General features: G+C 41.0%; 1 protein-coding gene and 1 long non-coding RNA gene across 4 annotated transcripts in view; one reads left to right on the top strand and one right to left on the bottom strand.

Moving 5' to 3' along the window:
* LOC132596875 (uncharacterized) overlaps positions 1-22,569 on the top strand; it is a 39,693-nt gene that overhangs the window by 9,872 nt on the left and 7,252 nt on the right. The gene's annotated exons all lie outside the window — the stretch shown is intronic.
* Positions 764-9,875, bottom strand: LOC132596874 (acyl-coenzyme A thioesterase 6-like). 3 transcript variants are annotated; one of them, XM_060295018.2, is made up of 4 exons: positions 9,241-9,875; positions 7,074-7,276; positions 4,679-5,246; positions 764-2,196 (listed from the first exon to the last, which is right to left on the bottom strand). In XM_060295018.2, exons 1-4 carry the CDS (start codon positions 9,824-9,826, stop codon positions 2,117-2,119), a joined length of 1,437 nt encoding a protein of 478 aa, XP_060151001.1. In that variant the 5' UTR covers positions 9,827-9,875; the 3' UTR covers positions 764-2,116. The 3 variants fall into 3 exon arrangements, with proteins under 3 accessions (XP_060151001.1, XP_060150998.1, XP_060150997.1); XM_060295015.2 differs by having other exon boundaries at positions 764-2,186; positions 4,751-5,246; XM_060295014.1 differs by lacking the exon at positions 764-2,196 and having other exon boundaries at positions 2,209-5,246.

Raw genomic sequence — 22,569 nt, 5'->3', positions numbered from 1 at the left:
AGGACCTGGACTGGTTCCTGGGGCGTCACTCAGTAAAGAGCTGCAAAAAGGGGCGACTTAGGAGGGCCCGGGGTCGGTTGTGCTTTTGGAGATCCCGAAGTGGGACCGTCCGGAAGAGGCAGGAGCTTATACCTAGCCTACCCTTCGACGTGTCGAGAATGAGAAATTAATGATTTCTGATAAAATGCCTCCGGTCGCCTTCTCTAAAATCCCTCTCTGGCCATCAGGAGACACTGTTCCCTAAACTTAGTTGGAGGCTCCATGTACTAGGCTCCCGCCAAATCCCTTTTCTTGCTTGAGGTTATTTTTGCCTGGATTAATAAAGACTGTTAAAAAAGAAAAAAAGACTGTCGAGATTAAAGCTTAAACGTTTCAGATGAGGCAGAGTACAGATGTATATACACTGTGGAAATAATCTATATTGTCCTGTGGCCTGACATAATTATTAAAAATGTATATTTTTACATGAAGGGAAAAAAACTTACATTATATGACATTTATGGTTTGTTTGTTTTTTAAAAGAAAAAGGCATAGAACTCACAAAATAAAACTGTCCATGTATACAAAATGGTTCTGGAAGGCTACACTTCAAGTTGGTAACAGTAGATACCTCTGGGAGAAGACTGCGATTGAGTAATGAGTTAAGAAGTTTTTAAATTTTATCTGTATTACTTGAATCTTTTACAATGAAGAATGTACTTATATATGTAATTTAAAATTTGTTTTCCAGTACAGAATTCTATCTTAAAATGTACATGTAAAATGAGGTTAATTAACCCAGATAAAACCATTCTATTAAACTGCTATGTCAAGTAAGATGTGTGGATATGTAATCCTGAATTCCCTTTGGAACAATCTCATTTTCAGATATATATCTTATCCCTCTTACCCCATAAATAAGATTGTAATTATCATGTATTCTGATTTATGGATGGAAAATATTTGCCACTGAAAGCACATGGTTACTGGACCAACAACCCTGTCTTTTTGAAAAGTACTTGTTTAAAGTCTCTCTGTCTTTGGAGAATACATGGCTGACTCCCAGTTTTAGAAAACAACTCAAGTAATTTAAAAAAAAAAATTTATTTATTTATGGCTGCGTTGGGTCTTCGTTGTTCACGAGCACTTTCTCTAGTTGCGGCGAGCCGGGCTTAGTTACTCTTCGTTGCGGTGTGTGGGCTTCTCATCGCAGTGGCTTCTCTTGTTGTGGAGCACAGGCTCTAGGCACGCGGGCTTCAGTAGTTGCAGCATGTGGGCTCAGTAGTTGTGGCTCACGGGCTTAGTTGCTCCGTGGCATGTGGGATCTTCCCGGACCAGGGCTTGAACCTGTGTCTCCTGCACTGGCAGGCGGATTCTTAACCATTGCGCCACCAGGGAAGTCCCTAACTCAAATAATTTTGACTTCTGCCACCCACATCCATCATTATAGTGGACATAAATATTGGATGTTGTGCATCTCTGCATGTACCACCTGAAAAAACAGAATGCTTCCCACAAGCTTTTATCTTTCCAGTGTGCAAAGACCATTTAAAATGAATGTACACAATAGCTTAACCATGATACTCTGAAAGAATTAAGAAGTGTTTGTGGTTTTCAGTTTGCTGAAAATTGTAACAGGTTTATACAAATATTTCTTAAAGGATCAGTGGTTGACAAAAACATGTATCAATATTTGCTTTCAAAATGGTTCATTGGCCTTTCTCATCCTGATGGAAGTACATTCAAGGGCATTAGGCGTACAAACAAAAGCAGAACAATGGGCTGAATTTGGTTATATTTTCTGATTTTTTGTTTTTGAATATATGATCCAACTTTTTTTTTTTTTTTGGCTGTGTTGGGTCTTTATTTCTGTGCGTGGGCTTTCTTTAGTTGCGGCGAGCGGGGGCCACTCTTCATCGTGGTGCGCGGGCATCTCACTGTCGCGGCCTCTGTTGCGGAGCACAAGCTCCAGACACGCAGGCTCAGTAGTTGTGGCTCACGGGCCTAGTTGCTCCGCGGCATGTGGGATCTTCCCACACCAGGGCTCGAACCCGTGTCCCCTGCATTGGCATGCAGATTCTCAACCACTGCGCCACCAGGGAAGCCCTTGATTTGTTTTTTGTTGCTGTTGTTGTTTTTAAGTGTCTCCAACTAAGTTTCTTTTAGGCTTCAACTTCTTTGAGCCACTAAGCATCAAGGAAAAATTACTGTCATTGAAAAACAAAAATCAGTATGTTAAAAAATGGTTCCTTATTTCTTATTTTAAGCCTAAACTCTCCATCTCCCTCTCATGGGTGGGTCAAATAGTGGGCAGTGGGGGGCGCGCTGGTCACACCCCTGTGTCTGTGATGCCTGTGGCAAAAATATTGCTGGAATAGGTCTCTGCGGTGAGGAGAGCTCAATAAAATGGTGGTTTCCAAAATAAATACATAAATCTGAACTCTCCAATTTGGCTTATGGAGCCTCCATTATGGGACCCTAACTTATCCTTGACTTTCCAGCTAAGTAATCCTCACCAGTCAGCTCTGCACTATTTGAGCTTCTCTCCTCAGGTTGGAAGGCTGTAGAGCCAAATGGTTAATGAAGGCCATGGCCTTTGGAGTTGGACTGGCCCAGCTCTCTCATCAACCAGATATATTTCTTAACCCTCCTGGGTCTCAATTTCCTCATCTGAAATAATAAGAGCTAATATTTGAGAGTTTAAATATGTTACGTGCTTTACTTGGATGACCTAATTTAATCACAACAGCCCAATGAAGTAGTTTCTATTCTTATCACTATAATTATCCCCACTTTATAGATGAGGAAATCGAGGCTTAGAGAGGTTAATAACTTACCCAAGGTCACACAGTAAGCGATGGAGCCTGGGACTTATATCTACTGTAGAGGCAACCTTGAGGGTACTACCCTTTACATCATTTAATGTTTCTTAGTAAGACAGCCTTTGGGAGAAACTGATTTCTAAGCTTTGATTTTATTTTATGAAGGCTGTAAATTTTGTGTAACTGATTAGGTTTCCTTCTCTGCATAAACCACTAGAAAACAAATGACTGAACGAGTGGCCCAATCAAGGCAAGTATGTAGGCCTCATAATAAGCACTATTGTGTTGACCTCATTTCTGGCTCCATTTTATGGATACCTTTTCTGTTTCTCCCTTTTAATTCACATTTACCATATTTTAGGTAGCTTTGTAACAACCTGAAATTCTTTTTCAAATCTTAGAGACAGGGGGCCATATATGATCAACTCTGAGGGGAAAGTGACCAAATATCTTAGTCAGTATAGGGCATTCCAAGGCTACTTTATCAGTAAGGAAGAAATTAGGATGTAGGGCCATCCCTACACCTAGTGCTTTAGTACACAGATATGTTTAGTCATCACCCTCATGTTTAAGCTTCTGGTGTTACCTTTCCGCCCCTCACTTCTCTCACCCTCCCAGCCATTTTCCTTATAACTTCTTCCTATGATACCCCATCCCAAAGGCATCTCTAGAGTGGCAGGACCACCTCAGAGTGAGTTAAAGCACAGGCTCTAAGGATTCAAATCACAGAAAATTATACTCATAGTGAATAAATACACTCAACACGTATTTTTAACAATTGGTCAAAATTAAGTAAGGAACCCTTCTCATTAGATTAAGATCTAATGGGCATTTGCTTGAATAGACTCAAATTGGTGAAAGACAGTATGTGCCCAGCAAGCCAAGTGATGTGTCTCAGAAAAAATATTCTTGCACTCAGGGAAGACCCTCTGCTCTGGTCTCATGACTCTAGATAGTGCCCAGTATAAGGCAATGGATTGAGATAGACTGATCCCAGTCCTTCCCAGTAGGAATGTAATAGGAACCGATGGTACCAGGAAGAAGTCTAATTTGTCAGGTATAACCTGACATCCAAAGATTAAGTCCTGAAAATCTATTGGCATCGAGGCATTTCGCTAGGTAGCCAAGTACTGAGGTTGAGAATTCAGACGGTAAATACAGAGGAAGTATATCAACAGTATATATCAATAAACTGTTTTGCTTACAGCAATTTTTTTTGGTAAAGGATTCAATTTTACTTTGTAAAGTATCCTTTGAATTTTAAATTCAAAATTTGTAAAGGATACTTTATCAGTAAGGAAGAAATCGAAGTCTAGGGCCTCATTCATAAAATAAAAGCAAAGCTTAGGATACTAAGTATGTCAATGCCCCCAATCTTCAAAGTGGGGTTCAGAAACAAGAACGAAGCAGAGTCCACTCCTTAAGGGGCTCAAGTGCGCAGGTTCCCAAGGTTCAGACATGGTCAGTTAGGACCCAAAGAGTATATGGGACTCTTAGCAGTACAAAAGCTCAGTCCTCAGAACCAGAACAGAAGGCCAAATCTAGGCCAGCAGTTGAGACTTGGGCAGGCACTTCTTACATTTTTCCTGCTTAAGGTTAAGATTGGTCCTACAGATAAGATCAGAGTTAAGCCTATACACTGGGAAAAGTTCAGGGGAGAAAGGGATGGACCCAGCAGTGAAGAGAGTAGTGTTGCTAAGGCTCAGAATCCAGTAGGACCTGACAATGAAGCTGAGATGGTTGCTTTGTTACAAAAAGGTTCCTAGGTTCTCTGGAAAACCTAATACATGTTGTATGACTAGGATTTTTATTAACAGTATATGGTCTATGATTACAATGTTACAATTTGCTGGGCTTGACAGATTTTTTACCATCGAGGTGTTTATGGAAGAAAGTTTGGATTTGCTGCCAGGCATCTACCTGTGCCCTTGAGTGAGCCTTTGGCTCACCTCCATAGAATACTGGTTGGTCCAAAACTGCATGCACAGAGGCTCTACAAAGAGGAAAATAAGGCGGATCAATACAATGGCCAGTTCCTGGGTAGTAGATTATCTGGGGTCTGTCTTTCCCATGGGCCTGTAACCGTTCAGAGGCTATCTGAGCATAGAATTCACTCTTCCAGTTATGATCATCCATGCCAACGATAAACAGGAAGGGTCCCTGGGCCTTTTCCAATGGAATAAGACTTTGGTGGTTGGGTTTCTCCAGTGGGTCATTCCAAATATCCTCCAAATTCAAAAGGCCTGACTCAGTGATTTTATATTTTCCTGGGTCACTGCTGAGATTAGGAATAATCATATCCTTGTAATGCAGAGGAGCTATTGTGTTGGCCACACAGGCATTAATAACTGCAGTAGCTGTGATGCCCTTCAAGAAAGAGGCCATTGAGAGACACAGGTCACCTCCTTTGGAGAAGCCAAGAAGCCCAACACTAGGGCCTTTCACCTGATGAAAAGAGAGAAAGAAAGAGAGAGAGAACAAGTCTAGAATTCATAAAGGGAGAACTTAAACTGTGATTTTACATTGTCTGGGCAGCTTTCTCAAATGTCATTTGCTTTCCTTTCTTATGCAACAATCCACAAAGTTCAAACGTATCTTCTAATAAGCAAATCAATTTTTTTTTTTTTTGGCTGCGCTGGCACGGGATGCAGGATCTTAGTTCCCTGACCAGGGATTGAACCTGTGTCCCCTCCATTGGGAGCACGGAATCTTTACCACTGGACTAACATGGAAGTCCCAAACAAATCAATTAATTTCCTGGTACACAGGCCCTCCACTAACATTTATGGTGACTAGGTCAAGAGTACACACAGAGGCCCATATACCCTATACCTAAATACTTAAGAGTTATAAATATTTGAAAATTAAATAAAATATATTCTTTTCTGCTACCTTGATAAATATACCTCCATAACAACTTATAAGGTCAGGTTCAAATTTCATATCTTAGAACTTCCTGGAGTTCTGTACTAGAACATGGCATGGGGGGAGTGCCAGCCCCTGGCCCTAGTCCCTGGTCCTTGGCCAACTCTCTTTCTCTTCCCATCCCTGCCTGGCTCCATCATGTACCATAAGGGCCCTCTCACACATGCGTTTGGACACCCTAGCCTATATGTTTAAGGCCTAGGTGTGTTCACATTAATGGACCAGAGAAGAGGCATAGGGCTTGGAAGCAGGATCAGAGCTGGTTGGAAGATAATTGTGGGGTTCCAGATCCAAAGGGCATGGTGTGAGCGGCACATGGGTTCCAGGTAGACACATTCCCTTGGCCCCTCAAACTCCGCACCCTGTGGTCAGGGATGCAGCCAAAGGAAGGCCAGAAAGTGGTCATCTAAAACAAAAGGTCCAGAGCAGAAGCCCCTCTTGCCTAGGTCTAAGGGCAAAACTGATAGTATATATTGGTCTCTTCTTGTTCCTGGGGGCTTATATCCCATAAATAAACCAGTCATCACAGTTCATGATCATCTAGGTTTTAGCAGCTCTATTGAGACCAGTCCCTGAATTCTAACAGAGTTAGACCTTGCAGTACATCTTACTCCTTAACATTAGAATGTTTGGGTTTCTTTAAGTCTAGATAGTAGCAAAGACTATGTATTCCATTGATAATCATACCAAAATGTTTTAATTAATTTTTCCAGTCTCATTTAAGAACTTTCTCTACAAAACCACAATACCATTAACACACTTAACAAAATTAATGGTTCCTTAATATCATCGAATACACACCCCTATTCAAATGTCACCAATTGTCTCAAAAATCTCTTTACAGTCACTTTTTTCTCTATACATTTACATTAATCTTTTTTTTGGGGGGGGGCCGTGCTGCACAGCATGCGGGATCTTAGTTCCCCAACCAGGGATCAAACCCCCATCCCCTGCAGCAGAAGCGCGGAGTCTTAACCACTGGACTACTGGGGAAGTCCCTACCTTACTCTTACAAATGAGAAAAACTGAATTCCAGAAAGGGAAACTGCCTTATTCAGGATTATAATGCCACTTGGTGGTAGACACAGAACCAGAACTTAAGGTTAGTAACTTTTTAGTCTAGCTCTTTGAATTCTGGTCAAGAACTAAAGGGAACTAAACAGTTGAGTCTTAAGGGATTGGAGAGAGATGGGCAGAAATGAAAATAATAATCCTAACAACTTTTGAAGGAGCCTTTGTGCTTCATGGCATATTTCCAGCCCTGGGTGTCCTGGTAGAGCTTTTGGATCCAGCCCTGTGTCTGCTCTACCCCCTCTCCTCTGCATTCAGGTGAGCACCAGAACCCACCTTTGGATGTTGCAGCATGAAGTCCACAGCTTCTTCAAAGTACTCCAGGCACACGTTATTCAAATATTTAGGGAGGTCTTCAAATCTGAAATAAGCCAGAGCGAGCACAGCAAAACCATGTCCAGCCAGGAGGCTGGCCCTGTATTCACAAAGGCCACCACCACTTCCAAAAAGATCGAGGATTCCAGGGAATGGTCCTGTGCCTGGAGAGCACCACAAATCATAGGGAGTTTTAGACACTCAAAAGACATTCTTGGGTTTCAGATTTTGGCAGTCAGCAAAGAGAAGTTTTTAAAGCAAGGAAGGTTGTGGGTGGGAGTTTGGTGGAAAAGGACTCTTTTTACTTTGTCTTTTTTTTTTTAATAAACTTTGGGGAGAAGGGAGGGGGGGAAATGCCTTATTTTCTCCGTAATTTTTCATATATTTGCAAAAAACAACAACGATAATATAAACCAAATTAGAAATAACATAAGATGAAATGTACATTTTCCACCAAATTTTCCTCAAAAAAACCCCCCAAAAACTGAGAATGCTTTGACAGCTGTAAAGCGCTCTACATATACAGGGGATTATTAGAATATACTCCCCACCTCCTTTACACCCTCTGCTCCAGCCTTAAAGAACGCCATTCCTAAATGTGCTGTGCTCTCTTTGGCCCTGAAAATGGTGTACACTATTCTCCTCCCCTCTCCACCATTTCTGAACTGGTTGACTCATCAGTCTTCAAATCTAAGTTTAGAGCTCCCTTCCTGGAAGACTTCCCAGATGCCCTCCAAGGCTGAGTTGAATTACATAGCCTTTGATATGTCCCCACCAGCACCCTGGGCCTGTACCTCCCCTATCATAGCACTTACCACACTTACAGATCCAAGTATAGTTGCCGGTATCCTCTATTAGGCGGTAGGTACAGTGAGGCCCATGTCTGAATTTGCTAGCTACTGTATGTAGCATAGTCCTTGATTTAACACATATTTGTTAAATAATTGAACTTTTCTGCATTATTTACAAAAAGCCTTTGAGTCAGAAAACAATAAATTTTAAATGGGCCACAGAGTAGATACTAAAATAGTTAACAACTGACTTGATTCAAATATCGCAGCTGGGCAGTGAAAGATTTTTTTTTTGAAATATTTTTTAAAAAATTAAAGTCTTTAGGAGATTCTTATTGAATCAGTCAGTATGATTTATTGAGCTCTTATTATATCCCTGTGTAAGCCTCTAGGCATACAGAGATATGGAGATGTATAAGTGCCAATTCCAGACCCAGGAGTTCACAGTTGAGTGGGCAGTGCTAGTTAAGGCTGTGAATTGCTGAAGAGCTGTAAGAATAAAGCAGGGCCTCCTATTTTGGAGAATAATCACAGAGTTCAGTTTAGGAATTCTGTGAGCAGTGGCAACTCCAGCATTTCTATATAGCAGGGGTTTCAGTCAGGAATTTGGTTGGAAGGGGTGGGTCAGTTGTCTTGTTTACAGGCCACTTTTACCTACCAAGCACCTTGTTTTTACTTAGACTAGGGTTTCTCAACCTTAGCACTATAGACATTTTGAGTAAGATATTTCTTTGTTGTGGGGCTGTCCCATGGATTGTAGATGTTTAGCACCTACCCACTAGATGCCAACAGCATCCTCTCCAATTGTGACAATCAAAAATGTCTCCAGATATTACCAATTGCCCCTGGAGTGGAAGAGAATCATTCCAGGTTGAGAAACACTGACAGACTGTTTATTATGGGGGAGGGGACCTTCAGGGAGTTTTTTTGTTTGTTTTTTAGTATTATGGGGCACTGCCTCTATCTCTGGGTTTTAGTTTCCTTTGAAGTTTGATGTGAAAGAAGGCCCAAATCACTCCTGCACACCAGCAGAAGTCACTGCCTAATATTAGTATCTGAGACACAGCTGCATGGCTGGCACATAGCAGCATAAATACACTTTTTGAGTACTCTGAATGAACTTTTAGCATATAGCTGAGGGAATGGCAGTACCTCCAGGAAGTGTCCTGAAATTTAGAGGAGAAACTTCCACCCAGAATTCATGATAGACTTTGGAGCTTGGGGACGAATTTAGGGAAGTTCCACAACCACGGGGTTCCCTAGACAGGCAAGGGGCCGCCCAGGGTCTCAGGACTCTACCTGGCTTTCCACAACAGCCTGGGAAGTGGGCTGCTCACCTGGCGGCAGGAAGAGCGTGGCGCGCACCCGGCCCACGCGCACGGGCTCGCGCCGCACCCCCGGCGCCAGGAAGTCGCGCTCGTTCACCGCCCGGCCCAGGAGCCCTCCGGCTTCCGGGTCGTGGCCATCGAGCACCTCCAGCTCCACGGCGAAGGGCGTCTGTACGTCCCGCTTCACCAGCCGCAGCAAGGGCTTCTCGGGCTCTAAAGCCCAGAGGAGCCCCATGGGCTCGAGGCCCGTGAAGCTGCCGCCCAGCGCGGGCGCGCGCTCGAGGTCCAGCTGGCCGTGGGCGTCGGCGCAGTAGCGCGCGTGGGCTCGGAAGAGCGCGTCCTTCTCGTCGCGCAGGGACGCGCGCAGCGTGACCGGCTGTCCCGGGGCCAGGCCGCGCACGGCGATGCTCACCGGCTCGTCCCAGCGGCAGCGGCCCGCGGGCTCCAGCGTCACTGTCACCGCCATCCTGGCAGGGGCCCAAGAGTTTGGGTCACCGGTCCTGAGCTTTGTAGGCCCTGCCAACCGCGCCCAGGGTGTCGGGTCCCATCGACAGAGTCGGAAGGGTCGCAGGAGAGCCGGAAATGAGACCACCATTTTGCGCCTTTTTCAGATCTCAGGTCAACCTTAGAGGGCTGTGAAGAAGGTTAGAAACCAGAGTCCCTCTAGCGACAGGCTGCCTACCTGCAGCCTAAGGCCTCATGGGGCCGAGCAGCCTGCTATATAACTCTTTGGAGGGCCGCGAAGTCCTGCCGATCAGTGGCCGACCTTTAAAAGCAAGAGCGAAAGCAGACACACAGGAACTTTATGTTGGGAAGAATTTTCCTAGTTTTGCCTCTCAGAAGGCAAGACTGTAAAGGTAAATCGCTGGCTGCCGAGTGAGAGCAAATTGCTGTTGATATTTAAAACGTATTGGGATTGAAAACAATGCTTGTAAAATCAATAACAGTATTTTAGTCAGGGGTGATTTAGAAAGCTCTTCCTATAGAGGAACAATGTCAGCCATAGTTAACACAAAATTCATTGTTTTCTGTAATTCTCAGTCAACACCCAGATCCATCTGCTTTTCTGATAACCCCAAGTGAGAGTTAAAGGGGAAAGAGGCAGGAGGTGGGAACAGACTCCCAGTTATTCCAGTATCCTAGGTGTGGTTTCACTGATGATCCTGGGCCTGGTACTATTTCCTATTACCATTTGGTAGGACAAGAGAGCTCCACGTTTCTGTTTTTAGCAGCCAGTATCTATCCATTTGAGTATGTTCTTTCTCCAAGATTGCAATACCTTAATTTCAATAATCATCTCATGGTTAATAGTGTTGTATCAATGTTAACTTCCTGATTTTGAAATTGTGTACTATGGTTATGTAAGAAGTTAACATTAAGGGAAATCAAGATGAAGAGTATAGCTGGGCTATTTTTGCAACGTTTTTGTAACTCTAAAATTATTGCCAAATAAAAAGTTAAAATACCAGGGAGTGATAAAACCACCCTAGAGGATTCCTTTGGTCCTCTGTGTCCAACTTGTAGGGGTAGTAAAACCTGCTCACCTCAGTCAGATCCTTGCTCTTCCATATCCTTGAACACATAGTCTTTCCCATTTGATTGAAGTTTCCAGGAATTTGCATTATGTCTGATCCTGTATCCAAAATCCCGTGCCTTCGGTTTTTAAGTAAAAATAAAAGACACATTTTTTATTTTCACCAAAACCTTTTTGAACAACATATTCACCCTTTTGTTCCACTACCTTCTGCCATTTTTCAGGCAACTTCATGATTCCATCTTCCCAAAACTTTTTATCTTTTTGAGCAAAGAACTGTTGCAGGTGCCTTTTACAGTTTTCCAGGGAATTGAAATTTTTTCCATTAAAAGAATTTTGTAAAGACTGAAATAAACGGAATTCCGAAGGTGCAATGTCTGGTGAATACAGCGGATGAATCAGAACTTCCCAGCCAGGGCTTCCCTGGTGGCGCAGTGGTTGGGAGTCTGCCTGCTGATGTAGGGCACGCGGGTTCGTGCCCCGGCCTGGGAAGAAATACAGTCTAGAAGGTTTTTTTCACTTAATTTATGTGGACCCCAAACATCAAAGCGATTCACATAACCAAGCTGGAGCAAATGATTTTCAGCGCTTGATTTGGGTATTTTGAGTATGTTGGCTATCTCCCTCGTAATATAACGTCGATTGTTCTCAGTTAATGCCTCCACGTGATTGCTATCAACTTCAACTGCTCTACCCGACCGTGGAGCATCATCCAGCAAGAAATCTCCAGCACGAAACTCGACAAACCATTTTTGACATGTTCAGTCAGCCATAGCACCTTCTCCATACGCTGCACAAATCTTTTTTGTGTGTTTCAGTTGCGTTTTTACCTTTCTTGAAATAATAAAGCATAATATGCTAAAAATGTTGTTTTTCTTCCATCTTCAATATTAAAATGGCTACACAAAAATTCACCAGTTTTGGTAAGTTTTTTTTTAATGCACGCTGATATGTCAGCTGTCATAATACGATCTAACAGAATTGTTTCGAATGAAGTTAAAGACGACTAAGCACTACTAGAGTCATCTTATGGGAAAATACGAACAAACTTTTTGGCTAACCCAATATATAACGTGCTCCTATTATGGGTACATAAATGTTTACAGATGTTATGTCCTCTTTCTGGATTGACACTTTTATTATCATATACTGTTCTTTGTTTTGTTACAGTCTTTGTTTTAAAGTCTCTTTTGTGTGATATAATTATTGCCACCCCAGCTTTCTTTTCCTTTCCATTGCATCTTTTTACATCCCTTCACTATCAGTCTGTAAGTGTCTTTGTGTTTGAAGTGAGTCACTTGTAGGCAGCATATAGAAGGGTCTTGTTTTTTATTCAGCCACCTTATATCTTTTGATTGGCAAATATACATTACATTTAAAGTAATTATTGGTAGTTATACACTTTTTGCCATTTTGTTAACTGTCTTCTCATTCTTTTTGTAGCTCCTCTCTGTTCCTTTTCTCTCTTCCCTTGTGGTTTGACTGTTTTCTTAGTGTTATGTTTAGATTCCTTTCTCATTTTCCTTTATATATTTACTATAAGTTTTCTCTTTGTGGTTACCATGAAGTTCACATATAACACCTTATGTATATAACAGTCTTTATTTAAGTTGATAGTAACTTAATTTTGAACACATTCCAAAGCTTTATATTTTTACTCCCCCCTGTGCTTTATATCTTTGATGACACATTTTACATCTTTTAATGTATCCCTTAACTATGGTATTTTCATTAATTTTAATACTTTTGTCTTTTGCCCTTTATAAGTGATTGATCTACTACCTTTATTATTTATTTACATATTCCAGTGAGATTTTTACTTATATATGTTTTCTTTTTATTCGTTAGTGCCTCTTCTTTTTAGCTTAGGGGAGTTCCTTTAACATTTGCTGCATTTGCTGAGAGGCCAGTTTAGTGGTGATGAACTCCTCTACTTTTGCTTACCTGGAATACTCTTAATGTGTCCTTCAATTCTGAATGATAACCTTGCTGGGTAGAGAATTTTCAGTTGGCAGTTTTTTCCTTTCAGCCCTTTGAGTATATCATGCTACTCTCTTCTGGCCTATAAAGTTTCTGCTGAAAAGTCTGTTCATAGACCTATGGTGTTTCCTTTGTACATAATAGGTTGCTTTTCTCTTGCTGCTTTTAAGATTCTCTCTCTTTAACTGTTACCATTTTAATGATAATGTATCTTGGTGTGATTCTCTTTGGGGACATCTTACTTGGAATTCTCGAGGCTTCCTGGACCTGGATGTCTCTTTCCTTCCCAGATGAGGAAGTTTTCAGCCATTATTTCTTCAAATACTTTTTCTGGCCCTTTCTCTCTCTCCTCTCCATCTGGGACCCCTATAATGCAAATGTTTTTCTGCTTGATGTTGTCCCAGAGATGCCTTATGGTATCCCTGCTTCTTTTAATTCTTTTTCTCATTTTTCTGCTCTGAGTGTTTTCCATTGCTTTGTCTTCCATCTCATTGATTCGTGCTCCTATTTCATCCATTCTGCTGTTGAACCTCTCGTGTATTTTTCAGTTATAACCTATAGTACTTTTTATATTTTCTCTCTCTCTTTGTTAAAGTTCCCCTGTGTTCATCTATTCTCCTGAGATTGGTGAGCATCTTTATGACCATTATTTTTGCTTTTATTTATTTTCATTTATTTATTTATTTTTTGACTGCATTGGGTCTTAATTGCTGTGCGTGGGCTCTCTAGTTGCAGCGAGCTGGGGCTACTCTTCATTGCAGTGCGCAGGCTTCTCTTTGCAGTGGCTTCTCTTGTTGTGGAGCATGGGCTCTAGGTACCCGGGCTTCAGTAGTTGCAGCACCTGGATTCAGTATTTGTGGCCCGTGGGCTCAGTAGTTGTGGCACACGGGCTCTAGAGCACAGGCTCAGTAGTCATGGCACATGGGCTTAGTTGCTCTGCAGCATGTGGAATCTTCCCAGACCAAGGATTGAACCTGTGTCCCCTGCATTGGCAGGCAGATTCTTAACTGCCGCTGGCCAGGCTGGGGCTCACTGGAGTGGGGTGGGCTGGCGACCCACGGCGGGAGTGCGAGCCCGGGACCGGGCCGTGCCCCGTGGAAACGCGCTGCACGGACATACACGGTGCTGCCCTCGCGGTGGAGCTGCCGCGACTCGGCCTCGCTCCTGTTCTCAGTGCCAGTTCTGATGGCTGGTGATGTTTGCACCTGAAAATAAAGGGGTGTTGTGCCTCTGCCTATGGCCATTATTTTAAACTATCAGGTCAGTGTTTTTAATCTCAACTTCATAAAGGTCTTTTTCTGGGTATTTGCCTTGGTCTTTGGTTTGCAACAAATTCCTGTCTCCTCATTTTGCCTCTCAGTGTTACATGTAATTAGGCGAAATGGCTAGCGCCCTCACTCTCGAAAGAGTGGTCCTGGGTAGGAGCTGTTCTGTGTGGTCCAGAAGCACAGTCTCCCCTGACCACCAGAGCCAGGCACTCTATGGGCATCACCTGTGTGGGCTGCTTGAGTCTGATGGCTGTGACAGCGTTGCATAGGGCGGGGCTGGGAGCTCTCACCTAGCCAACTGTGGCTCAGCCACTGTGCGGGGAGAGCAGGGTTCAAGTCACTTGCCCAATTCAATTGCGGCTGAGCTGCAGCGTGCGGTGGATGGAACTTGGGGTGCCTGTCCAGGCTGATGACAGCTCAGCTGCTGTCAGGGGAAGGTGGACACTTGCTGGCCCAGTTGTGACTTGTCTGCTGCCTGGGGTGAGCAGGGCTCGGGGTTCTGCCTGGTCCAGTTTTGGCTCAGCTACTCTGCAGAGAGGGTTGCAGCTCCGTCTCTGTGCGGGTTGGGTGGGGCTCAGGGCAGGGTGCCTCCCAGGCCAATTGTGGCTCGGCTGCTGTGTGGGGAGGGCAGGACGATTGCCAGGTTGCGTTGCACCTGGGGTTCTGCACAGGGTGGGATGCTCGCCCAGCCTGGTTGTAGTGCAAGGTGGGCAGAGCATGCCCTCCCGTGCTAGCAGCCTAGAGGAAGGGCACCAAAAATGGCTCCTGTAGGCTTGTCACCAGCAACTTAGATTGAGCTTGCAAAAATGGTGTCCACTAGTGCTTCCGTCCTCAGATAAAGACGCTACAGGTTCTTGTCTTGCTGTCAGCCACTTTAAAGTTAGTAAATGGGTCTACCTCACTTATGGTCTAGGGGCTTTTCAATCTGTTGCTTTTGTGCTGGATCTCAGGGCCAGTGGGTTTGTATGAGAGTCCTCTGAGAGTGGGATCTCTGTTCCCTATGGTTCTATGATTCTCCTGGTCTTAGTACCAATTGAGTTTCAAAATCAGATTTTTTTCAGGTGTGGGGGTCGTCTTTCCAGTGCTGGCCCCCAGGGTCGGGGTGCCCGATGTGGGGCACAATCCATTCACACCTTGAGGGAGAATTCTGTATTTATGGGATCCCTCCTTATTGTGGGGTCACAGCATGTAGGGTGAGGTCCCAGGTAAGGCCACGTCTGTGCCTCTTCTACGATTTTTGATGTAACTTTGTCTTCTGTTTTGGAAGTGCATGTTCTCAGGTCCTTTTCAGAGGAAAAGTATTCCAACTGTAGCTGTAAATTTGGTATGTCCATGGGAGGAAGTGATTTCAGAGTTTTCCTATGGCGTCTTGGACTGCTCCGACTCACATTTGTATCTTTAAACAATGTTTTTTTGTTTTGCCAACTTTTGAGTCTTACGTAAATGAAAACATTATTTTCACTTGGTCAAAGTTAATTTTTATTTAGCTGTATGCAAATCTTATGAGTGCATTCTACTTAAAAAAATAACATCTTTATGTGGTATGATTTATATTCCATAAAACTCATTTACTTGAAGTGTACAGTTCAGTGTTTTTAGTATATTCACAAGGTTGTACAACCATCACCACTACTTAATTCCAGAACATTTTCATCATCCCTCAAAGAATCCCAGTACCCATTAGTAGTCATCTCCATTTCCCCACACCGTCTTTATTTCCAGTCCTGGGTAATCACTAATCTACTTTCTGTCTCTGTAGATTTGTTTATTCTGGGTAGTTCTAATAAAGGAAGTCATAAATATGTGGTCTTTTGTGACTAGCTTCTTTTCCATGTAATGCTGTCAAGTTTCATCCATGTCATAGCATGTATCAGTACCTCCTTCCCTCTTTATTGCTAAATAGTCCATTAAATTGATATGCCAAATTTCATTATCCATTCATCGACTGATGGACATTTGAGTTGTATCCACTTCTTGGCTACTAGGAATACTGTATCTGTGAACAGTCCTGTATTTAAGTTTTTGTGTGTTTTGCAGTTCTCATTTGTTGTGGATATATAACTAGGAACGGGATTGCTGGGTCATACTGCAATTCTGTTTAATTTTTGAGGCAAAGCAAGGCTTCCAAAGTGGCTATGCCATTTTACAATCCCACCAGCAGTGTATGAGGGTTCCCATTTCATCACCCCCTCACCAGCACTTTTTCTTCTTTTTTTTTTACTGTAGCCATTCTAGTGAGTATAAAGTGGTATCTCACTGTGGCTAAATTTGCATTTTCCTGAAGCCTAATGATATTGTTCATCTTTTCATATGCTTATTGGCCATTTGTATATCTTCTCTGGGGAAATGTCTATTCAGAACCATTGCCTACAGAAAAGGGAACCCTCTTGCACTGTTGGTGTGAATGTAAATTGATAGAGCCACTATGGAGAACAGTATGGACGTTCCCTAAAAAACTAAAAATAGAACTACCATATGACCCAGCAATCCCACTACTGGGCATATACCCTGAGAAAACCATAATTCAAAAAGAGTCATGTACCACAATGTTCACTGCAGCTCTATTTACAACAGCCAGGACATGGAAGCAATTTAAATGTCCATCGACAGATGAATGGATAAAGAAGATGTGGCACATATATACAATGGAATATTACTCAGCCATAAAAAGAAACGAAATTGAGTTATCTGTAGTGAGTTGGATGGACCTACAGTCTGTCATGCAGAGTGAAGTAAGTCAGAAAGAGAAAAACAAATACCGTATGCTAACATATATATGGAATCTAGAAAAAAAAAATGGTTCTGAAGAACCTAGGGGTAGGACAGGAGTAAAGACGCAGACCTACTAGAGAATGGACTTGAGGACATGGGGAGGGGGAAGGGTAAGCTGGGACAAAGTGAGAGAGTGGCATGGACATATATACACTACCAAATGTAAAATCGATAGCTAGTGGGAAGCAGCCGCGTAGCACAGGGAGATCAGCTCGGTGCTTTGTGACCACCTAGAGGGGCAGGATAGGGAGGGTGGGAGGGAGGGAGATGCAAGAGGGAAGAGATATGGGGATATATGTATATGTATAGCTGATTCACTTTGTTATAAAGCAGAAACTAACATGCTATTGTAAAGCAATTATACTCCAATTAAGGTGTTAAAAAAAAAAAAGAAACATTGCCTATTAGGTTATGTGTCTTTTTATTATTGAGTTGTAAGAGTTCTTTGTATATTTTTTTATTTATTTATTTTTAAAATATTTATTTATTTGGCTGTGCCAGTTCTTAGTTGTGGCATGCTGGATCTTTAGTTGTGGCATGCAAGCTCTTAGTTGCAGCATGTGGGATCTAGTTCCCTGACCAGGGATTGAACCCAGGCCTCCTGCATTGGGACTGTGGAGTCTTAGCCACTGGACCACCAGGGAAGTCCCTCTTTGTATATTTTAGATACAAGTCCCTTATCAGATATAGAATTTACAAATATTTTTGCCATTTTGTGAGTTATCTTTCACTTTGTTGACAGTGTCCTTTGAAGTGCAAACGGTTTTTATCTTAAAGGTACCCAACTTATTTAGTGTTTTGCTTGTGCTTTTGGTGTCATAGTTTTAAAAAAAAACATTTATTTTTCTGCGATTTGCTTTTTTTATGAAATATTTTTCCTGAGATGCATCTATTTTATGTGTTGGGTCACTGCGGTTCATTAATTTTCACTGCTTCATCATATTACATCTTATGAATAGTCCATTTATTTGTCCATTCTATTGTTAATAGACATTTTGATAGTTTACAGGGTTTTTTTTGCTAGTACAAACAGTACTGCTAGGAATATTCTTTTTGTTCTCTGGTACATAAACAAAGAGTTTCTCTAGGATAAATATTCTCAAAGTTGGTCTACAGACCTCAGGGTACGGATCAAAACTATTTTATAATAATACTAAGATGACATGTGCCTTTTTCACTGTGTTAACATTTGTACTGATGTTGCAAAAGCAATGACAGGTAAAATTGCTGCTGCTTTAGCATTAATAAAGGCAGTATAACAAACAGTACCAGTAGTCATGCATTCCTCACCACCATGCACTAGCAAGAAAAAGAAAAGAAAAAAGCCAGTTACAATTAGGAATTCCTTGATGAAACTGTAAAATTTATTAAATCTTTTAAATAAATCTTTAATAAAGTTTTAAATCTTTTAATAAAGTTTTATTAAATCTTTACCTTAAATACATGTTTTTAAAATATTGTTTGACAAATTGAGAGGTACACATAAAGCACTTCTGCTGCAACAGGAATATGACAGTCATCTTAAGTAAAAGCACCTATGTGATTGAGTTGTGAGCTGAACTAGCCACTTTTTTTCACAGAACACCAACTTACTTGAAAGAACGATTGACTGACTATTGTCAGTAAGGCTTGGGTATTTGGCAGACCTTTTTCCAAAAGTGAACTTAGCCTGCTGCTTCAAAGAAAACAACTTTGTCATTAATGATGAAATTTGACTTTTTCAGAGAAAATGAGAATTTAGGAAAACCTGCCTATCAACCACTGTGAGCTTGATAGCTTCCTGATACTTAGACTTTTTAAAAAAATGAGATCAGTAGTGTGTAATCACTAATGTGATTTTTTTGATATTGTATAATGAAATGTATTAATACATCAATTTGGGATTCAGCAAATGCTCTCAGGAAACAAGTTGCCTTGCTCTGCTTACATCAGCATTCCCATCTTTACTCAGTCCCTGATCTGAGAACTTTTCTTTCTTGGCAGGTTGACAAATGCTTTTAGAAGAGATTTTATCCAGAAGTATTAGTTGTTTACAGTGGGAGAATTGATTCAGGTACCTCACATGGAAAAAAAAAAAAGCCCATACATTTCTATATGTCAGTTTTTAATGTATTTTTGTTAGCCAGAATTCATGGTGGATTTTAATGTAAAATCAACATTGATCCTCTTACATCCCAGATTTTTGTTATCACTCATCTTCCAGTTTCCTGATTGTTGATTCCCACATTTATATTTCCAGCTCTCATGTCTCCTTTGAGATTCAGACTTGTAGGTCTAACTTCCTATTTGGCCTCTTCACTTGGGTGTCCAATAGGAAAATTTAACATGACAGAAATAGAAATCTTGACTTTTTTCTCCCCAGATTGCTCTTTCCCCAGGGTTCTCTGTTTCAGTAAATGGCATCACTATTCATCCATTAGTTTAAGGAATTAACAAAAACAAAAACTTGGAGTCATTCTTGCCTTCCTTTTTCCATCCCATATTCCACCCTTCAGCAAACTCTGCTGCTGTACTTTAGAATGTATCCTGCATCTGACCACTTTTCATCACTTGCACTGCTAGCACCCTACTCTAAAATGATTCTCTCTCGTCTGGATGACTACAGTAGCCTCCCAATTGGCTTCACTACTTCAGTGCTAACACTGCCTACAGTTTCTCCATAGAGAAGCCAGAATAGTATTTTTAAAGGTTAATTTAGATTTTGCCAATTGCCTATTTTCAATTCCCCAGTGTTTTCCCATAATCAGAGGGATCCCCTGGCTACTTCTCTGACCTCATTTTTCTACTCCTCCTTCCCTCACCCACTTGGCTTAAGACCAAGCACATGCTTCCACTGTGGTCTTTGCCTCCACCATTACCTCAGCCTGAAGCTCGACTCTCTCATCCTCAATCAGGTTTCTGCTCAAAGATGACCTATTCATATATGCCTTCCCTGACTGGTTTATTTAAAATATTACCTCCCTCATCATGCTGTATTCTTTTTCTGCTTTTTATTCTTCATAGCATTTATCATTTTATTTTCTGACTGCCAAACCAGGATAAATACTCCTGACAGCAAAGACTTTGTTATCTTTGTTCATCTTTACCATGAGCTTAGACCTCTGCCTGCCACATAGTAGGCTTTCAATAAATATTTGAATGAAGTTGGATGGCTGAAGGCAACACCAGGAAAGGAAATAGAGAATAAAAGCTTTCTCTTACCTTGGAGTTCTTTTCAACAAGGTACTCAGCAAATTTGTTTCACCTTGACAAAGTGAATGCTATATTATTAATACCTAATATAAATCAATTTTGAATATACGTAGGAGATACAGAGCTTAAACAGATTGGTTAAACTGACTAATTTTCAATGAGATTGGATTTTATTATTTATCCATGATAAAATCTTAGAACAGTGTTTAAATATAATAATTCTTTTATCTTATACTTTTACTTTATATCCTGCATGGTATGGTCCCTGCTGCCACTTGAGGTTAAGGTGTCCATTTTTAATTTTCTGACGAGAAATCAATACTATACATGATCTAATACCTTTTTTATGTTTATTAAGATTTTTTTTTTTAATTTTTTAAATTTTTAAAAATTTTTTTTGCGGTACGCGGGCCTCTCACTGTTGTGGCCTCTCCCGTTGCGGAGCACAGGCTCCGGACACGCAGGCTCAGCGGCCATGGCTCACGGGCCCAGCCGCTCCGTGGCATGTGGGATCTTCCCGGACCGGGGCACGAACCCGTGTCCCCTGCATCGGCAGGCGGACTCTCAACCACTGCGCCACCAGGGAAGCCCTCATTGTAGTTTTGATTTGCATTTCTCTGGTGATTAGCAATGTTGAGCATCTTTTCATATGCCTGTTAGCCATCTATACATCATCTTTGGAAAAATGTCTATTCAGGTGTTCTGACCATTTTTTAATTGGGTTGTTTTGTTCTTTTTGATATTTAGTTGTATGAGTTGTTTATGTATTTTGGATATAACCCCCTTGTTGGTCATATCATTTGCAAATATATTCTCCCATTCAGTAGGTTGCCTTTTCGTTTTGTTGATGGTTTCCTTTGCTGTGCAAACCCTTTTAAGTTTAGGTAGGTCCCATTTGCTTCTTTTTGCTCTTATTTCTTTTCCCTTAGGGAACAGATCCAAAAAAATATTGCTATGATTTATGTCAAAGAGCATTCTGCCTATGTTTTCTTCTAGTAGTTTTATGGTTTCAGGTCTTATATTTCAGTCTTTAATCTATTTTCAGGTTTTTTTTTAATATTGTGTGAGGAAATGTTCTAATTCCATTGTTTTACATGTAGCTGTCCGATTTTCCCAGCACCACTTATTGAAGAGACTGTCTTTTTGTCATTGTATATTTTTGCTTCCTTTGTCATAGGTTAATTGGCCATAGGTGTGTAGGTTTATTTCTGGGCTCCCTATTCAGTTCCATTGATCTATATATCTGTTTTTGTGCCAGTACATGCTGTTTTGATGACTGTACCTTGATAGTATAGTATGAAGACAGGGAGCATGATACCTCTAAGTTTGTTCTTTTTTCTCAAGATTGTTTTGGCAATTCAGGACCTTTTGCTTTTCCATATAAATTTTAGGATTATTCTACTTCTGTGAAAAATGTCTTGGATATTTTGATAGGGATTGCATTAAACCTGTAGATTGCTTTGGGGAGTATGGCCATTTTAACTATTAATTCTTTCAATTCAAGAACACAAGATATCTTTCCATTTCTTTGTATCATCTTCAAATTTCTTCATCAATGTTTCATAGTTTTTAGTGTATAGGTCCTTCATCTTCTTGGTTAAGTTTATTCCTAGGCAATTTATTCTTTTCAATGTAATTTTTTTTTCCATGTAATTTTAAGCAGGGTTTTTTTCTCTTTCTGATTGTTCATTATTTTCGTATAGAAAAGCAACATATTTCTGTATATTATTCTTGTATCCTGCAACTTTACTGAATTCATTTATTAATTCTAATAATTTTCAGTAGTTTTAAGAGTTTTCTATATATAGTATCACGTCATCTGCAAATAGTGACAGTTTTACTTCTTCCCTTCCAATTTGGATGCTTTTATTTCTCTTTCTTTTTTGATGCTGTAGCTAGGACTTCCAACATAATGTTAAATAGAAGTGGGCGAGAGTGGGCATCCTTGTCTTGTTCCTGAATTTAGAAGAAAGGCTGTCAGATTTTCACTGTTGTGTATGATGATAGCTGTGGGTTTGTCATAAATGGTCTTTATTATTTTCTGAAATGTTCCTTCTATACCAACACTGATGAGAGTTTTTGTCATGAATGGATATTGAATTTTGTCAAATGATTTTTCTGCATCTATTGTGATGATCATATGATTTTTATCCTTCTTATGGTTAATGTAGTATATCACACTGATGATTTGCAAATATTTAACAATCCTGGCATCCCTAAAATAAATCCCACTTACTGGGATATATGATCCTTTTATATATTGTTGGATTCAATTTGCTAACATTTCATTGAGGATTTTTGCATCTATATTCATCTAAGATATTGGCCTGTAATTCTCTTTTTCTTGTGCTGTCATTGTCTGGTTTTGGAATCAGGGTAATGGTGGCCCTGTAGAATGATTTTGGGAGTGTTTCGTCCTCTTCAATTATTTGGAATAGTTTGAGAAGGATAGGTATAAACTGTTCTTTATATGTTTGATAAAAGTCCCCTGTGAAGCCATCTGGTACTGGACTTTTGTTTGCTGGGAGTTTTTAAAATTACAAATTCAATTTCACTACTAGTGATTGGTCTTTTCAAGTTGTCTTTTTCTTC

Source organism: Globicephala melas, chromosome 2, assembly GCF_963455315.2.
Source record: "Globicephala melas chromosome 2, mGloMel1.2, whole genome shotgun sequence".
Lineage (NCBI taxonomy): Eukaryota > Metazoa > Chordata > Mammalia > Artiodactyla > Delphinidae > Globicephala > Globicephala melas.
This window is presented reverse-complemented; position numbering and strand designations above follow the sequence as displayed.